Genomic DNA, 20159 nt, shown 5'->3' with positions numbered 1-20159 from the left:
AGGACTATAATTCAATGTATGACATCACAACCACTTCAGAAATTCTTTCCGGCGCGCCCTAGGTATACTTCCATTTCAACGCAGACGCTGTACAGTCGAACGCGAGCCTATCAAAGTATACTCCATATAACTGTGTGCATACACAGGCATTTTTGTTGAGGCAAGCCACTTAATTTGGGCTAGTTTTTCCAATCCAGGTCACTTGTCTCTATTGTGAGCCCTAGCAACTCAACTGGTATTTAACCCACCCTAAGCACACTGTACTGTCATTTTAAAAATAACTTTATTAACCGTTCTTTTATTGGGTTTTAACCGATTACCATTTGGAAAGGAGGCTGCGGAACACCGGAGCCGGAACAAAAAAAATACAGTTTCTGCTCTGAACTAACTGAAATGAAAAACATTTTGTTTTAAATCCCTGGATAAAATATGGTTACTGTTGTAAAACCATTGTTAATGTTCATAACGGATGGATAACGCTATTGAGAGGGAACCTAAAATAATTGCGAAAAATAAAGTCCGTCCCTGTCCTCAAATTTGGCCACTCTACACCTACAGTGCCAAAATATGCATAATAATCGGTCTAATATAGAAAATGACTAGTTAGTTACATGACTAGTTTTGTATAGTAAAAGTTGTCACTTACCCGTAACCTGCTAGAAAGCTCAGACTGGGAGGACTGACTTTATCACTAAAGACGTAAAGCTGCAGACCGGCTTCTTTCTTCTTCTCTAACTTTGCCACTGATCTCATCTGAATCTTCCCTGCCGATGGCTGGTCCACAATCCACCACTCCTGGATCTCCACACTTCTGTTATGAGACCTCTCCAAGTCCAGCAGAATGCTCTTATAGCCATCCACTGTAGTGCAGGACAGAGTTTCACTTTTAACATGATCAATATTTGTTTTGTCTGGTGCAACTCGATTAATAGTTCTTCATTCATGATTATATTTCTGTTTTGTAGGTTGATAGTATAAACAATATTCTCTAGATTCAACATTACCTCTATAAAGCTGATCTATTGGTTTGGCATTTGAGTCACTTGGTGCCCGAATGAAGCAGGGAAATACTTTCTCTATTACCCTGTGAATGGGAAAGTAGTCAAAGACAATAAATATGTAGTCATCGAAGTATCCAAAATGTATTATTTAAATCATAATTTTCACTATTTACTCACACAGCTTTATTTCTGGTTCCATTGAGCAACGCTATTAGCTCTTGTCTAGTATTAATATCCAGATATGTGACATGTTTGTCAGTTGCAAATTCAGCCTTTGCTCCCAGATTCAGATTCCTAAGAAAAAATGTTTATTAATAATAACAACAATCTTTGATAATTTAATGTTTTGATTTCAGTGAATTAAAGTGGAATGACCCAAATCCGGGTAGCTGGTAACATGTGCCACATGCCATAACTGTACCTTTGGATGCTCCAGGACATAGTAACAGGAAACTGGTCCTCTTTGCTCAGGACGTCCATTAGATTCTTCCTGCTGGGAGGGCTGATAGTCCACAGAGAGTTTGAACTTCCTTCCAGCTCTGCCACGGTCACATCCTCTGCAGTGTATGCCTCCAGAAATTGCATTGCACTCTGAGAGAGAGAGAGATTGTACTATGGTTTACACCACAAAACAACCATAAAGTGAGCTGTCTTGTTCATTAGATGCTCCGACAAATAAACTATGCTGAAATTGTGTAACATGAAACATGTTATCATATGCATAACAAATGGGGAATTTCCAGAAACATTACAATGCAAAAACAATTGTAATTTTTTGGGGTTTAGCAACTTTAAGGAATGCAATTAATGCATCTAAATGCAGCTTTTCTATTACAAAATACTTAGTCGAACCAACAAGCACAGCAGCAAATTAGATTAATGCATTTATTTCAGTTTAAACTGGCCTACACAAAATGTTTATGTGGTTCAGTCCCATTTACCCAGTATGCACTAGGGCATGAATATGGTTATAATATGGTTGCGTTGTTTGGCCATTTGCATGGTTTAATTTACATTTTTGTTGTTGATTCTGTTGGTACATGATAGGTAACTGTTTGTTTTCCGATGTCAGGATGAGTTTGTTTCTCTAATAAAATGATACATTTGTTGATTGTTAACCTTGTCATATTTTTTGTACTGTACCAAGTGTCGAGGTCTATCCGTGCCATTTTAAAATACTTGATATGTCTTTTTCTCCTCATAAGAGTTCATGTGAGGAGTAACAATGTGATATGTGTTTAAGACAGCAAACACATCGCTCTCCATGTTTATAGAAATGTGCATGAGATGCTCAGAATATTGAACAGTAGAAAAACATGTAAATAAAAAAAGCAATTGACATAGGATTAGTTGACAGAGTTAACTTTAAAGTTACTTAATTTAAATATGTAATTGTTAAGTATGTAAAGTTAGTGTGCAATATGTATAGCTAATATGTAAAAGTCATGGCAGGCTGACATTTTAAGTTCAGTTAATTTGCTTAAAAATGAAGTAGATTAATTTAACTAAAATTAAGTAATGCAAACTTAATTTCTTTAAGTTTTACAAACACATAACAATGTTTAACAATGTTTAAAATGCCACCTATAGAAATGATTTCATTTATTTCACTATATTTAATACATTTTCATTTTATGTACCATGGTGAAAGAACACTTTATTTCCAGGTTTGCTCTAGTTTGCTCATATTAAAGTCAACGGATACAAATTTTTATGAAGTTATTTGAAAACAATGTGGTGGAACATTTCTGGTGCTGTACAGCAAGCACAAAATATTTTGATGGCTATGTTAATTTAATGTATCATTATTATTATTATTGTTATTATTATTGATAGAGAGATGCTATGTCTATACTGTATGTTAAAAAATGTAATTCTATCTATTAGGGAAAAATAGGCATACTTAAAATAATAACATTTATTTGTCACAAAATGTGTCTTGGACTTGTGTTGTGTGACTGTTGAATTTGAAAAGGGAGTTAATCCTGAAATTCTGAATTTTGCACAACTTTATCAACAGCAGTGACCACAATATAATTCATTTTACGAAAACACAGAAATACTGATACTAGATATGAATATTATTATATCAACACAAGATCAATGCCATAGTACTTATAGTTATATTTATATTGAAAGTGGACTTACAGGGATGTAATTGTAAGAATTCATAAACGCCAGGAAATCTGCTTCAGTGATGTCTTTCAGTTGATTCTGCTGTGCACTCATAGTGAAGATGGGCTAAAAAGCAAGCAATGAAACAATTCAGAAATATCTGAACTGAAACACAGATCAATTACATCTTCCTATAACCAACTCTTAAAGGAAAAGTTAATCCAAAAATGAAAATTCTTTCATCATTTGCTCAACCTCATACCATCCCAGATATGAATGTCTTTCTTTCTTCTGCAGAACACAAACAACGATATTTAGAAGAATATCTCAGCTCTGTAGGTCCATACAATGCAAGTAAATGATGACTAAAACTTTGAGGCTCCAAAAAGCATAGAAAGGCAGCATAAAGGTAATCCATATTACTCCAGTGGTTTAATCCATATCTTCAGAAGTGATCCAATCAATTTTGGGTGAGAACAGACCAAAATGTAACTAATGATTTACTGTATATCTTGCCATTGCAGTTTCTATGGACGATCATGATTTCAAGCTTGATTACACTTCCTAGTGCTTGACGCATGCGCAGAGTACTAGATGGTGCTGGGAAGTGTAATTGAGCTTGAAATCATGATTGTAAAGAAGACTGCTGATGTCAAGAGTTAAAGTTACATTTTGGTTTGTTTTCATGCAAAATCGATTGGATCACTTCTGAAGACATGGATTAAACCACTGGAGTTATAAGGATTACTTTTATGCTGCCTTTTGGAGCTTCACATTTTTGGTCACCATTCACTTGCATTGTATGGAAAAAAGATCAGTCACTTGAGCTGAAATATTCTTCTAAAAACCTTTGATTATGTTCTGCAGATGAAAGAAAATCATACACATCTGGGATGGCATGAGGAAAATGATGAGATTTTCATTTTTGAGTGAACAATCCCTTTAATGGTAAATGTTAATAGCACCTGAAAGCCACCCAGTGTTATGGTGACTGACACGTCCAGGGGTTTGTTGACGACACCAGCCACTGATTTGACCAGAGACATGAAGAGCAGAGGAAACCAGACGATACAGATGAGAAGCATCACGATCATACCACCCATTCCATACTTCACAACCTTCTTCTTCTTCTGCCCTCGCGGCTGAGGATACCTCTGATGACACATACACAGAACAAATCATATTTTATTACTTCATCAAATTGAACACACCATGCTGTGAGCATTGTTTTCCAAAACAATAATCTAAAACCTTCCAGAATGATGGAACAGGATTGTAGAGATGGAATCCCTGACAATGTTTTTGCTAGATTTATATACAATAAATACAGAGCTTTTGATACTCGAGTAATATCAGCATTTCCTTAGGAGGAGAAATTGGGCTCACTTTCTCAGACTCCCTCCAACACTTGAGCACGAAGATGTGAGCATAGATGTCCTCCACACAGATCCAGCTGGACAGACTGAGAGTCGTGTCTGTCCACACCCAGTCCATCACTGCTCGCAGCTCCGTCAGGAACGGAACCAACCGGAATCTGCAAAATGATTCAACAATGCAAAAGTCTGTTAAGTACTTCTGAGAAACCAGAAACAAATAAACTCTGTTAATAACCAATATGTATTTCGCCATTACCAAAACCAGAAAAAAACTGTGATTTTACAATGGTAAAGGGATATTGTGTAGAGGAGTGCCTAATGCATCCTTAACCATGGTAAAATCAGCATAACGCTTTAATAAATAAAGGCAACTGCAATAGGATAAAAGATAAATATTTTCAATAAATATGTTTTTAATATGGTAAGTACTTTACAATACAGTTCCATTCTTCAACATTAGTTAATGCATTAAGTAATACAATTGTTCATTGTTAGTTCATATTAACTAATGTTAACATATACAACTTTTAATTTAAAAACATTTATTACTATATGTTAAAATTTACTTTAAGATAAATAAATGCTCATTGTTATTTCATGTTAACTAATGTTGTTAAATAATGTTAATGAATGGAACCTTATTGTAAACTGTTACCATTAATATTAATAATCACAATAAATAATGAATTAGCCTAACTAAAGGCTCTTTTAGCAACTTCTCATATATTGTCAGCTTGTAAAATAAAACGTGGTTAATCCAATAAAGTTTTTAGAGACAGATTTTCTTTATGTTTAATAATGACTATTAAAAGCAGTCACTAAATGCCATTATTGTTAGATCAACTTATCTTCAAAATACTTGGATCATACACATTTCAACAACATTTTCGATACACAACAATCCTTGATATCCCTCTCTGAATCACAGAAATGAAAATAAAGGTCTTGATGTCAGTAATTAGTCCTTTTTATGGGAAGTGTGACTTTGATATCTTCTAAAAGCTCTGTGAATAAAGCATCAGAGATAAGCTCTTCAGATGCAAAAGTGGTCGGAACAGATTTTAATATAGAGTTTTGCTTAGTTCCTTACCCTTGGAAGAGGAAGAGATTAACGTAATTATAGCTCTTGGTCAGGAAGTTGCCCAGCACACGGGTGGGGTAGCCACAGCGGATCTGATAGGCTGACAGGCCGAAGTAGATGCACTTTACAAAATACCAGAGCTGGGCAACAGTGTTCTGACTGAAACGCCTGGCAAAGAAAGTAAAATAAATATATATATCAGAAAACTTCAAACCTCAAAAGAAAGTTATCAGATACAGTAGGGTCAAAATTTGAATACTGACAATGTTTAATCCTTAGTACAAAAGGTCAGATTCCTGACAAGATGCTGTTTGGCAAATTCTTGAATTCCGCCTAATGGATCATCAGGAACAAAATGGGACCCACTTTCTTTTAGGTGTCTTTAACTACTTTGCACTAAAACATTTGCTACGATGTACTTATTATGTACATACGTGTTGTTGCATTATACTTAAAAGTACATGCATAGTTACACTGGTAACCTTAACCCTTAATAACCACTAAACCTTACCCTAAACCCTAACTCTACCCCTAAACCCTACCCCTAAACTCTAAACCTTAAGCAACCCTTCCTCTAAACCCTAACCCCTACACCCTTAATCCAAACTCTAAACCATCCCCAACCCTTACCCTAAAACCCTAACCCCTACACCCTTAACCCAAACTCTAAACCATCCCCAACACTTACCCTAAAACCCTAACCCCTACACCCTTAACCCAAACTCTAAACCATCCCCAACCCTTACCCTAAAACCCTAACCCCTACACCCTTAACCCAAAGCTCTAAACGATCCCCAGCCCTTGCCCTAAAGCCCTAACCCCTACACCCTTAACCCAAACTCTAAACCATCCCCAACTCTAAGCCTAAAACCCTAACCCCTACACCCTTAACCCAGACTCTAAACCATCCCCAGCTCTTGCCCTAAAACCCTAACCCCTACACCCTTAACCCAAACTCTAAACCATCCCCAACCCTTGCCCTAAAACCCTAACCCCTACACCCTTAACCCAAACTCTAAACCATCCCCAGCCCTTACCCTAAGAGCCTTAACCAATTACAACCTTAACCCCAAACTCTAAGCGATCCCCAGCCCTTACCCTAAAGCCCTAAACCCTACACCCTTAACCCAAACTCTAAACCATCCCCAACTCTTACCCTAAAACCCTAACCCCTACACCCTTAACCCAAACTCTAAACCATCCCCAACCCTTACCCTAAAACCCTAACCCCTACACCCTTAACCCAAACTCTAAACCATCCCCAACCCTTACCCTAAAACCTTAACCAATTACAACCTTAACCCAAACTCTAAACGATCCCCAACCCTTACCCTAAAACCCTAACCCCTACACCCTTAACCCAAACTCTAAACCATCCCCAACTCTTACCCTAAAACCCTAACCCCTACACCCTTAACCCAAACTCTAAACCATCCCCAACTCTTACCCTAAAACCCTAACCCCTACACCCTTAACCCAAACTCTAAACCATCCCCAACCCTTACCCTAAAACCCTAACCCCTACACCCTTAACCCAAACTCTAAACCATCCCCAACCCTTACCCTAAAACCTTAACCAATTACAACCTTAACCCAAACTCTAAACGATCCCCAACCCTTACCCTAAAACCCTAAACCCTACACCCTTAACCCAAACTCTAAACCATCCCCAACTCTTACCCTAAAACCCTAAACCCTTAACCCAAACTCTAAACCATCCCCAACCCTTACCCTCAAACCCTAACCCCAACACCATAATTAACATATTATTGCTGTATAGTGCTATACCTCTCAGTAACTCCAGGCAGAATGAAGAACATCCAAAAGTGAATGCCGAAGACTAGGATAACCTGAAAGATGACTTTTCCCATAACGGTTTTCCTCAGGTAGAGAGCACGGTCTACTACCATGGTACCAAACTGGATCAATACCATCACCAGAAATGCCTCAGGTACCTGGTCTTCTGACAGGGAGGAAGTGATATCAGCAGCAGCAGAGTATTTCTGTATGGAAAGCGCACAAAGACATCAAATTATATTATCATATTTAGGTTGTTATTCAAACAAAATAATGTTGTAATATGACATGTGCTTGAGCCACAACAGTCTACAAACTACAAACCCCGAAGGCCCAGAATCCGAAGACAATGATGATGAAGTCGACAGTGTCGGCCAAAAACATGAGCACATAAACGTCAGTCACAGCACTGTACTCTGGATGGATCAGGTTGTAGAAGAACTGGCGAATCGGAATATAGATCTCTAGAATCCTGTAACAATAGAAAAGCCTGTGATCAAACTATCCAGTATCTGCTGTTTAATTGTTGAATTTGGGAACAAGTTTTCAATGCACTCAAGCACGAATGAGATTTGAGAACTTTGGCTGTGGGGAAGATTTTCAGAGAATATCTATTACATTTCAGTCTGTTCCTCACACAAAGCCATTATATGGCTTCAGACTACTTGGATATATTGTAGAAGTGATATGGAATACTTTTAAAATACTCAATGGTGCTTTATTTTTGTTTTTTTTGGAGTTTCCGCCATTGAGAAAAGCAGCCTAGACATTCTTAAAATAATAAAGAAAATAAATGAGCCAGTAAATGAGATGAAGAGAGGATGGTTGTTTTGCTTAAGAGTCTTTAAAAGGAATCTTACGTTTTAACAGCATATCGCTTTGCTTTGATGAGCTGTTCTCTCAACTTTTCCAAAATGAGTTCCTTGCGACTTTTCTGTTGAACACTCAGTAAGCTGCCACCACGACGCACACTTGCCCTGGTGCCCGTACTGCCTGTGGAGAGGCATGAACAGACAGTTGTTAAACATCTATGTGTACAAGCAAGAAGGCTAGGGTTAGACTTGGACCTGTTTTGTTATTGAGTGAGAAACAGAACTTACTTTGCATGTTAGTAAGGTGTAGTGTGGTATTTTACCTGCTTTAGAGCGACCAGAGCATTGAGAGATGTTGGATCCTGCACTGGAGCTGTGGCGTCTGACAGCAGAGTTTGTGTCAATGTGTTTCCTGGGCAGCCGTACGTGTGGAGACACAGGTGATGCATCATGGACAACTGGACTTTTTTCGGAGCGGGGATGTGCTTTCTCTTCACTGTCTGAATCAATGTGGGCAGAGCTGGCAGTTTTAACACCTGACCTAGGCTGGTCTTCATCCCACAGACCGTGACACTGAAGAGGAAGCGGATAAGTGAGATTACAAAAAATATGTGATGAAAATGATAATTGAAAAATACAAAACATTTGCTTTAAATATTCATTATAATAATATCAAATTCTTATAAATTCAATACACTTGTTAGTATTAAGAAATCCACAATAAGATTAACAGCATTTAGCAAGATATGGGTATGAGATATGAGTTGACGAATCATAAAAAATCAAGATTTTAGGTTATGATTAATGTATAAGGGGGAGCATGTAGTGTAGATGCTACAGTATATTATACCAGTATAAATCACATTTGAGCCTTTTTTACCATTATATATATTCCTTTTATATATAATATTCCATATAGTCACTCATTTATCATGAAGTTATACTAATTGCATATACTATAATAATTATTAAAGAAATAGAAAAAGAGTAAATGCTTAAATAATTTTAGTTTTTTAGCATGTCACACTGGAGGACATTGCTGTCAATACTCAAATATACATTCACACAATAATAGACACAATAAGCTATTCACACTGTATTTATCTACCTTCAGAATGGATCGATGGAAGAATAGAGCGAGGAGCTGAACCAGATCATAATGGACGTAACCCTCTTTCTTCTCCACACCGATTATATTGGGTGGGTGGAACGGTTTTGATTTATCCAGCTCAATGTTCTGGTTAAATGGGAAGAAGCCAAACTGGAAGAAGTATTTTATCACAATAGTGACCTGTGTGTAGTAAAAAATAAGAAATAGATTGTGTTGAGAAAGAGCAAAGCAATATTCTGTAGAACACATTATATTATGAGTGACTTTATTTCTGACTGAAGCAGCTAAACACTACTTTCACTCAGTGGCAGTTCATTTAGATGAATTGTTATAGGTTATTTGTAGGTGGTGAATATGATCTAATCAACCAAGTACTTATTAATCAACATATAAAAGGTCACATTAACAAAACTGACGTCACAGCCATGGGTTCAGTAACATATGACATACAACACCAATTCAGTATTTAGCAGCTTTGCTTTCTGTGTGAAACATGCCAATATGCAGAAAGTCTTTCACATACCCAAGTCTTAACTGTGCAGTAGCATATGCAGTCAGTTTAATTCTTAAGGTCATAAATAAAATAAAAATGAATGTATTCACATACCGAAGCCTAAAATCAACCAGTTTAATTTCAACAGTCAAAAAATAAAATAAAATAACATTTATAAATTTGGGGGTGTGGGTAGCTCAGCGAGTATTGACGCTGACTACACCCCTGGAGTCACGAGTTTGAATCCAGGGTGTGCTGAGTGACTCCAGTCAGGTCTCCTAAGCAACCAAATTTGCCCGGTTGCTAGGGAGGGTAGAGTCACATGGGGTAACCTCCTCATGGTCGTGATTGGGGGTTCTCGCTCTCAATGGGGTGTGTGGTGAGTTGTGCATGGATTGCGGAGAGTAGCATGAGTCTCCACATGCTGTGAGTCTACGTGGTGTCATGCACAACGAGCCATGTGATAAGATCCGCAGAATGACGGTCGAAGGCGAAGGCAACTGAGACTTGTCCTCCACCACATGGATTGAGGCGAGTAACCGCGCCACCACGAGGACCTACTAAGTAGTGTAAATTGGGCATTCCAAATTGGGAGAAAAGGGGATAAAATGTTTTTTTCTATACATGTATTCACATACGAAGTCTTAAAGCTGCAATAGCAAAAGCAGCCAGTTTAATTCCAAAGGTTATTTCAAAGTAGACTGGATAATAAATTTGATACCTCGGTATAGACAATGGCAGTCATCCAGAAGCGTTTGCTGGGTCGAGGCACAGAGAGCATGGCCCAGAGGAATATAAGGATGGGCAGCACCAGCGTGGCCATAGACGCTGAGATCATGTGATTGAGGATGATGACCAAATAGCACACCATCTCAGAATGAGCCACCAACATATTATAGAGAGCATAGCAGAGCTGTAGGAACTGCGGTTGAGACCTGTAGAAATGTTCTGATTCCTCAAGCTCCTCGTCATAGAACATCCTGATGGACAGAACACAACGTTATCAAAGAACATACAATGGCATTTAGTTCTATAAAATAAATCAATGCATATAATCATCACTCATGATTTATTAATCAATTTTGTTTACAATTTCTTATAACTTTCATTATTTCTTGGCTCTCTGGAATGCTTCTGATTGGTCAATTATGGCATTGTGCAGTTATGACATATGATTTGTCATAAAAACTTTGAATTACAGTGGGTTTTAATTACATTTCTTTAATTACAAATGAGATAAATCAGCATAACACTTTGAATGCAAATTTGAATTGTAAAATTAGCATTTCAGTATTTTGTATTTTCTCTTGCTTTAGTGACAGCATGCACTTAAGATTCAAGTTTGTGCAAATTGAAGAAACACTAAAGAAATCCATATTTATAAGCAGATCCTCAAAGAGGCCTCACCTGCTCCGCAGCAGCTCACTGGCTGTCAGTTGCTGGCTCATTGACGGCAGAGTTCCAGAGGTATGATAGCCTGACCTCTCATCAGGTGTGGCGATCCTTAATCTCCTCTCTGCAGTGTGACCTGTCACTTCACATGCTGAATCCAGCCCTGTGGCTTTACTGTATGATGGGGGAATATCTGCACCACCTCCACCCTGAGACCACCCCACCTGCTCGACAGCAAGTATTCTGTCCCAGTCTGCACTGGCTGTGGCTCCCTGAGGCATCTGGCCCTCGCTAGTACAGTGGTAGTCTGCTGAGGGTGCTGGTAGATCTGAAGTGGTGGTCCAGAGTTTGTCAGGGCGGTCTCTTTGTTCCTGTTCACTCACACCTGCCTCGATGGTGTCATTGGTGCCCTGGCGGGAGTAGAGCTCAGTGTGCTGGGTGTGCTCACTGGCAGAAGAGGAAAAATATTTTTGGTTAGTAAAAAGAGACTGAATGGTTGTAATTTATGTGTTTAACCACAGTGGGGAACTGTCATCCAACATTACCCAAGTCTCCTTTACTAATCTCAAAAAGTGCTGTAATGTTCCTTTTCTTTTACTGTATGCACTGAAATGTTTTCTGTGAAGATATGCTTTATTGGCTGGAAACAAAGATCCAGTCACAACCTACATTTTATAGAAACCATACTGTATCTGGAATATTGTTGGATGACAAGAAGGCAGAATTTTTCATTCATGTAATGTTGGTTCTCGCTAATATTTTTATTAATAAATGCATGTTTTTAGACAAGTGCATGAAGACAACTTTTTTTTGCCTTCCCACAATTTTTCAAAAATGTTATTAGCACTTATAAAAGTCATTATAAATGTATATAAAAAAAGAGTTCCTTATCTAATGATGTCTTAAGAATGGAATGATAGCAAACTGCTCATTGCTTACTATGAACTACAGTATATACTTTTAGAGAACTACTTATACTACAACAATAGTATGTAAAGCATACTTCATATTCAATGAAGCAAACTATAGTATGCTTCATTGTTGTCACATGACCATCGAATCCAGCAAATGTTGTCAAGTTAATATCTTGGAAATAAACTGCATTTTTACCCATTTTTATATAAAAATATGATTTATATTTTCAGTACAAACAAATAATAAATCAAGAAATAGTTGCTCAACATAATAAAGGGTTACCTATGCACATCTGTAACAGTTTTTCTTTATGTTCAATAATGTCTTGTTGAATGTTTATTATATTTTATATTGTATATTGCAAAAACTATTTTTATTTCCATTTCGAAAATAAATTATACACTTTCATACCTCAAACGTGAATTTTGAAGCCGCTGTGAGTTTAAAAAAAATTATGCAATTAAATACGCCTTCAAAATTCACGTTTGATGTACAGAAGTGTATACTTTATGGTATAGAAAAAAATGTCCACACATCGTCAAGTAATGTTTACCACAGACCTTGTTTTACTCAAAGTTGAAAAACCCCATTATAAAAACCCATAGGAAAATCACGAGGGAACTCATGGCGAATTATACCTCCGGGCTCACCTACAAATTGACAGCTGAACAGCTTTATAAGCGCAGAACAGAGCAGAGCATTTTTGGGAGGGATTTTCTCCCCTTTTCTCCCAAATTTGGAATGCCCAATTCCCAATGCGCTCTAGGTACTCGTGGTGGCGTAGTGATTTCAATACGGGTGGCGGAAGACAAATCTCAGTTGCATTCGCGTCTGAGACGTCAATCCGCGCATCTTATCAAGTAGCTTGTTGAGTGCATTTCCGTGGAGACCTAGGCTGTGGAGGCTTCATGCTAATCTCCGTGGCATCCACGCACAACTCACCACATGCCCCACTGAGAGTGAACCACATTATAATGACCATGAGGAGGTTACTCCATGTGACTAAATTCAGTCTTACTATTTGGGTAAAGCGAGAGAGATAAATACTCTTTGAAGTGTTGCATTTGCTGTCGATGGTGCTTTGCCTGTGTGTGATTTGCACTGTGCAGAAGGCTCTGGAAAAGACTGTCTGTCACCACAGGGTTATAGTAACCACCCACAGCTGTGTGTGTGTGTGTGTGTGTGTGTGTGCTTTATTATGCTTGTGAGCTAATCTGTCCAGGATGTTATAGTCACCTGCCTCATAAGTGGTAATGACAGAACCCCTTAAAGCTATAATTACACAAAAACACACAATCCTCCTTAGATTTGGTAACAATTTTGAATCCGAAAGAGAGGGGGGGTAAGGTGATACATACCTTGAGGTGGCAGTGGTTGCACTGTCTGCAGATGAGGACTGTAGATCTACACTAGGTAGTCGGCACAGTTTAGGTCGGACTCGCTGGCTTGTTTTGAGTACACAGTCGGTTGCCTCAGGCTGCTCAAGGGTTGACCCATTATATAGCATAGTGGACTCTGTACATGCACTAAATAAAACAAAACAGAGATCGATTATCATCAAATATTCTCCCTTTTTTCAACAGATCGACATTTAATATGAATTTCAGAAAAATACATTTTAAAACAGGGATCATTGATATCACTGCAATAAGATGTTGGCTGACAAGTTATTTCAGACGAACAACAAGAAAAATTATTTTCTCTGTGGTCTTTCAAAACATTGAAACATTTCTCAGTGTAAGCGCTACACCATTACCACTGAATGAAATCATAGCTTGTTAATTTCTGTAGCAACTTTTCTGTTGCTTGTCTGGCAGAGGATACACAAATAGACTATATCCATATTTAGTCAACATATTTGTACATTGGTAGAGGAATGTATTAGGAGTGATAATTTGGCATTAATGTTGTGGTGAGGTAAAAGGGAATGCATGGACATGCATGGAAAAGCATGTCCATGGCTACAGCAAAACCTCATCGAAACAGAAGGTTGTTGTTGAAATCTGGCATGCTAGACTCTAGCAAATACCTTATCTGGAGCGTGTACCCTTCTCAGGGTGCAACGGGAGTGAAAATGGAATGATTATTATAAGTCATTCTACAATTTATATATACAGGTGCTAAAAAGTGAAACTTGGATAATGTATACATTCATTCCACACAGACTGATATATTTCAAGTGTGCATTCCTTTTAATTGATGATTATAACTGACAACTAATGAAAAACCCCAAAATCAGTATCTCAGAAAATTAGAATATTGTGAAATGGTTCAATATTGCCCTGGTTGCCCCGGCCTTTCTGTGTGGAGTTTGCATGTTCTCCCCGTGTCTGCGTGGGTTCTCTCCGGGTACTCCGGCTTCCTCCCACCTTCCAAAAGACATGCAGGCTAGGTTAATTGGTGTCTCCAAAAAAATTGCCCTAGGTGTGGATGTGGATGTGGAGGTGAGTGTGAGTGTATGTCTGTCTATGTTTGGCCCTGCGATGGACTGGCAACCTGTCCAGGGTGTCACCCACCTTTCGCCCAATGTTAGCTGGGATAGGCTCCAGCCCCCCGCGACCCTGTACACAGGATAAGCGGTTGACGATGGATGGATGGATGGATGGATGGTTCAATATTGAAGACACCGTGTGCCACACTCTAATCAGCTAATTAACTCAAAACACCTGCAAAGGCCTTTAAATGGCTCTCAGTCTAGTTCTGTAGGCTACACAATCATGGGGAAGACTGCTGACTTGACATCTGTCCAAAAGATGACCATTGACACCTTGCACAAGGAGGGCAAGACACAAAAGGTCATTGCTAAAGAGGCTGGCTGTTCACAGAGCTCTGTGTCCAAGCACATTAATAGAGAGGCAAAGGGAAGGAAATGATGTGGTAGAAAAGTGTACAAGCAATAGGGATAACCGCACCCTGGAGAGGATTGTGAAACAAAACCCATTCAAAAATGTGGGGGAGATTCACAAAGAGTGGACTGCAGCTGGAGTGCTTCAAGAACCACCACGCACAGACGTATGCAAGACATGGGTTTCAGCTGTCGCATTCCTTGTGTCAAGCCACTCTTGAACAAGACACAGCATCAGAAGCGTCTCGCCTGGGCTAAAGACAAAAAGGACTGGACTGCTGCTGAGTGGTCCAAAGTTATGTTCTCTGATGAAAGTAAATTTTGCATTTCCTTTGGAAATCAAGGTCCCAGAGTCTGGAGGAAGAGAGGAGAGGCACAGAATCCACGTTGCTTGAAGTCCAGTGTAAAAATTCCACAGTCAGTGATGGTTTGGGGTGCCATGTCATCTGCTGGTGTTGGTCCACTGTGTTTTCTGAGGTCCAAGGTCAACGCAGCCGTCTACCTGGAAGTTTTAGAGCACTTCATGCTTCCTGCTGCTGACCAACTTTATGGAGATGCAGATTTCATTTTCCAACAGGACTTGGCACCTGCACACAGTGCCAAAGCTACCAGTGCCTGGTTTAAGGACCATGGTATCCCTGTTATTAATTGGCCAGCAAACTCGCCTGACCTTAACCCTATAGAAAATCTATGGGGTATTGTGAAGAGGAAGATGCGATACGCCAGACCCAACAATGCAGAAGAGCTGAAGGCCACTATCAGAGCAACCTGGGCTCTCATAACACCCGAGCAGTGCCACAGACTGATCGATTCCATGCCACGCCGCATTGCTGCAGTAATTCAGGCAAAAGGAGCCCCAACTAAGTATTGAGTGCTGTACATGCTCATACTTTTCATGTTCAAACTTTTCAGTTGGCCAACATTTCTAAAAAATCCTTTTTTTGTATTGGTCTTAAGAATATTCTAATTTTCGGAGATACTGAATTTGGGATTTTCATTAGTTGTCAGTTTTAATCATCACAATTAAATGAAATAAACATTTGAAATATATCAGTCTGTGTGTAATGAATGAATATAATATCCAAGTTTCACTTTTTCAATAGAATTACTGAAATAAATCAACTTTTTGATGATATTCTAATTATATGACCAGCACCTGTATATAATAAAGAATTCGTTGTTGTCCAAACAAATGACAGATAATGTCCAATGGAATCTACTTTATTGAGCTGATTGACAAAAGTATTAAATCTTGAATGTACCTTAGGTGTTAATCAGTTCAAAAAGTACATATATATATATATATATATATATATATATATATATATATATATATATATATATATATATATATATACTTTTTTTACTGGTTCACATCTAGTCCTGACTTGTTCTTGTCATTGTTTTTAGAATGTTCTTCAAGATACTCTGAGCTTATCCTGACCCTCAAACATTTAGAATAATACAGACTGCGGAGCCTTTAAAAGCTAAAATCTCTGCTTCACTTTATCACTTGATATGTTTCATTTCTACAAAACACTTTCATGGGAAGGCCTTTTCTTGCTGTTTAAGAAAACATTTGAGTGGTTTCCATGGAGGTAAATTAACATTAAATAAGTGGGACTTTCTGGAATAGTCTATCAGTAGCTGTATGGAGTATCGGTGTATATAAACTTCATACCACTGAAAGTAACACTTTCAGATATACAGTAATTGAATTACATTAGGCATACATTTATATTTCCAGAACACATTTTTAGACTAAGTATAAAATATATCTAGAAGACATACAGCTATAAGACACATTTCAAATCCTTATAAAAGTGTTCGTTTCTTGTAGATTTTACAAGAATATACAGTGGCCCCCAAAAATATTTGGAAATTTTATTATAATAATATTTTATTTATTTATGTTTTTAGAAAAGAAGGGACAAGATTTTGTGGTGGCCAATTCCTGTGTGAAAATGATTCCTCGTGCTCCCTGAACCGCTCTTTCACAATTTGAACATGATGAATCTTGAAATTGTCATCCTGGAATATGCCGTGTCGTCAAGGAAGAAAAAATACATTGATGGGATAACCTTGTCATTTAGTACATTCAGGTAGTCAGCTGATTTAATTTTATTGCTGCATAATGTTGCTGGGCCTTGACCTGACCAATTGAAGCAACCCTAGTTCATAACACTGCCTCTAGAGGCTTGTACAGTGGGCACTATACACAGGGATGGGAGGGTTACTTTTGAAATGTTTTCCACTACAGATTATAGAATGCAGGCTGTAAAATGTAATTTGTAACATATTCCATGAGATTACTCAAGGTCAGTAACGTATTCTAAATACTTTGGATTACTTCTTCAGCACTGGTAGATTTTTTCATTTGTTTTACTATAAAAACTCTGTCAGTAAGACAAAATACACATGTTAAAAATACATTCTCTGAAAAACATAAATATCTTATGCAGTGTTGTTTCTAAAACAAGATAAATCAAACTGATCTTGTTTTAAGGATTTTTTGATATTTTTACAGTAAATAATAAAAAAATTATTATCAAGAATATGTTGTTTGCCCTAATATCAAAAATCTTACTAGAAAAAAAATTATTATGAACTAATGTGAATTTTCTTGATAAAAAAAATAGGATCTTGTCTGGTAACATGTGCATGTAAAATGCCTAGAAATAGCATTTTAGCTTAATGTAGAGCTGACAATTTACACAAGGTTTATTTCTATTTCTTTTACTTCAAACTCACTTCTCTGTCTGCTCGTATGAATGTCACACATCATAAGAAAGTGTTTCACCGCTGTTAAAATACACTTTGGATTGCATAATTTATATATAAAATGTTTTCCACTTCTTGAATGTAACTATATTCAAATGATCAATTATTTAAATTGCAACTGTAGTGGAATACAGTTACTTAAAATGTAGTATTTTAAATACGTATTCCTGTTACATGTATTCCGTTACTCTCCAACCCTGACTATGCATGTTGGGTGCATCACTTTCCTTCTTAACCTGACGTGCCCATCACTTTGGAATAGGGTAAATCTGGACAATCAGACAACATTAACTTTTTCTCGTCGCATTGTGCATGTGGAAATGCTCCTACTTTCACGATTAAAGATAGCCATGAGTTCTACTGTCATTTTTTAGGATGAGACTTAACCGAAACCATTGTTTTCCAAACACATTTCTTCCACGAAGCTGATGGTTCACCACTATACTTCCAGGTCTTAATAATGCGTTTGACATTTCTTAACCCAATTCCAGTGATTTCAGCAATCACCTTAGTTGTTTTCTTTGCTTGATGCAGGCCAATAATTTGCCCCTTCTGAAACACAGTAACATCTTTTCCACGACCACGGTGGTTGTTTAAGAAATGAGAAGCTATACATCAGTTAGGGTTAAAAGAATTGCTTTTTTTGGGGCCAGGCAGTGGATTTCAATAATATAACATTTTAAGTGTGGCTCAAGTGCCTATGCTTTTTTGGGGGCCACTGTATAAACAAAGTGAATAGCTATTAAGTCAGCCAGAGCAGTATTGGTTTGATACACTTATCTCTTTTAAAGGGGTCATAAAGTGCTTAAATATATATACTATCTTCCCTGAGGTCCAATGATAAAGTTTTTTTTTAACCAAAACAGTCACAATTTAGAAATAAGTTATCATTTTCCACCCTGTTTTTTTCCCCTCTGTCTGGAACGCTTGGTTTTGGCCTAAGCGCTTCCTTAAAACTTCAACGTAAATGGCAACTGTTATGATTGACTAACATCACGCAGACCCTCAAATTCAGCAAACTGAACCGGAAGAGAATGAACCTTGACATTATAAAACAAAATTGCAGGGTTTACACATAACACACATCCAACACATTGCATCTGAATATATTAAACTGTTCATATCACATAGTGTTACCACAACGGTTATCACTCAGCACCATAAAATATCAAACAGACATGACTGTCATTTGAAGTATTCATTAATGAAATGGTTTACTCAAGATTTTCAAGTGTTTTTAACTGCCCCATCCTTCAATAACAGTTCCTTTGCAAGGCCTGAATCATATTTTGACTGTTCACAAGCAATCCATGCTGACATGTACTGAAAATCTGAACACATCATAGTCCAAAGCACAGTGAAACAAAGCACACATACTATAGGTGCACATCACCGGAAACACACCGATACGGTCAAAGACGTCATCGTCAAAGATGTCCCTCATCAAATACGTCCTATGTTAACACACACCAACAATTAAAAACTGCACAGATGGGTGAAAGAACGCATTCATGACAGAGGCAGCAGCTGAATGAGAGAGAATTGCAACTCCTTTTCAGAGTTGTAACTTGACACCGTGTCTGGCGAGATACATGGAAGGAGTCTGTGTAGTTCATGTGTATATGAAAAAAATATATATATTTCAGATAGGTCCCCTTTGGTATTATGTTAGGAATAGTTAGCCACACAAGGCCTGCTCTCTTGACTTGAACTGCACACCAGTGGGTGGGGCCAAGGATGCGATGACGCAAGTTGTGGGATGTGTAAATACAAATGAGGAATGTTTTGTGATGTTACGAACAGACAAATTTCAAAACGAGACGTTTCAGCAGAGTGGCAGCTATAAATGCTCTTTTTAGACTGGGGAGGAAGTTTTGAGTTCTGAAATTTACAGTGTGTTTTTAATAGTACAGTCTAAAAATCAAGGACAATTTTATTCACCATTCCATGACCCCTTTAAATTAGATCAGTTACTGTTTAAATGTTGTTGTTTTTTTCTTTACCTGGACAAATTGTCTCTAGAGAAATCAGACTCTACGTAATCCATCCCATAACATTCCTGAGGAAGATCACTCTGTTGAAGACTAAAGTCTGAATACACATCTTCAGTTCTGTCCAGACTGGATTCAGTGGATGTTGGCTTGCACATTTGCCTCTGGTAGTACATGTGGATGCTCTCTCGTGATGGAATGTTCCCCTGCAAGGAAACGAATGAGGTGTTAACCTCAATATTTACATTCTGTCCATTCTGTGCATGATGCTCATTAATTTGTGGTTTAATTGCAGCAGTGATGGCAATATTGATTGTGTAAGCTTCTGCAAGCAATGTACAATATGAACCTAAAGATTTGGTATGTATATGTATATACAGAGTTTCCATATCTTGTAACCAATAAACTTCCAGAACTGTTCTAGTCATATCTATTTACACATACAGTAT

General features: G+C 37.8%; 1 protein-coding gene across 1 annotated transcript in view; it reads right to left on the bottom strand.

Annotated features, from left to right (window-relative positions):
• The window catches only part of LOC127634048 (piezo-type mechanosensitive ion channel component 2-like), a 171881-nt gene that overhangs the window by 1450 nt on the left and 150272 nt on the right, over positions 1-20159 (bottom strand). The window contains exons 36-52 of the mRNA XM_052113448.1: positions 19723-19916; positions 13452-13619; positions 11194-11625; positions 10508-10766; positions 9291-9473; positions 8506-8755; positions 8231-8363; positions 7695-7842; positions 7362-7576; positions 5583-5741; positions 4503-4650; positions 4082-4270; positions 3150-3242; positions 1423-1592; positions 1179-1295; positions 1005-1084; positions 647-860 (exon numbers count right to left, since the gene is read on the bottom strand). Of these exons, the coding sequence (XP_051969408.1) occupies positions 647-860; positions 1005-1084; positions 1179-1295; positions 1423-1592; positions 3150-3242; positions 4082-4270; positions 4503-4650; positions 5583-5741; positions 7362-7576; positions 7695-7842; positions 8231-8363; positions 8506-8755; positions 9291-9473; positions 10508-10766; positions 11194-11625; positions 13452-13619; positions 19723-19916 (3152 nt within the window). The remainder of the gene's footprint in view (positions 1-646; positions 861-1004; positions 1085-1178; positions 1296-1422; positions 1593-3149; positions 3243-4081; positions 4271-4502; positions 4651-5582; positions 5742-7361; positions 7577-7694; positions 7843-8230; positions 8364-8505; positions 8756-9290; positions 9474-10507; positions 10767-11193; positions 11626-13451; positions 13620-19722; positions 19917-20159) is intronic.

The sequence above is a fragment of the Xyrauchen texanus genome, chromosome 41 (genome assembly GCF_025860055.1).
Source record: "Xyrauchen texanus isolate HMW12.3.18 chromosome 41, RBS_HiC_50CHRs, whole genome shotgun sequence".
NCBI lineage: Eukaryota > Metazoa > Chordata > Actinopteri > Cypriniformes > Catostomidae > Xyrauchen > Xyrauchen texanus.
The sequence above is the reverse complement of the archived record's forward strand: the minus strand, read 5'-3'. Positions and strand labels throughout refer to the sequence as shown.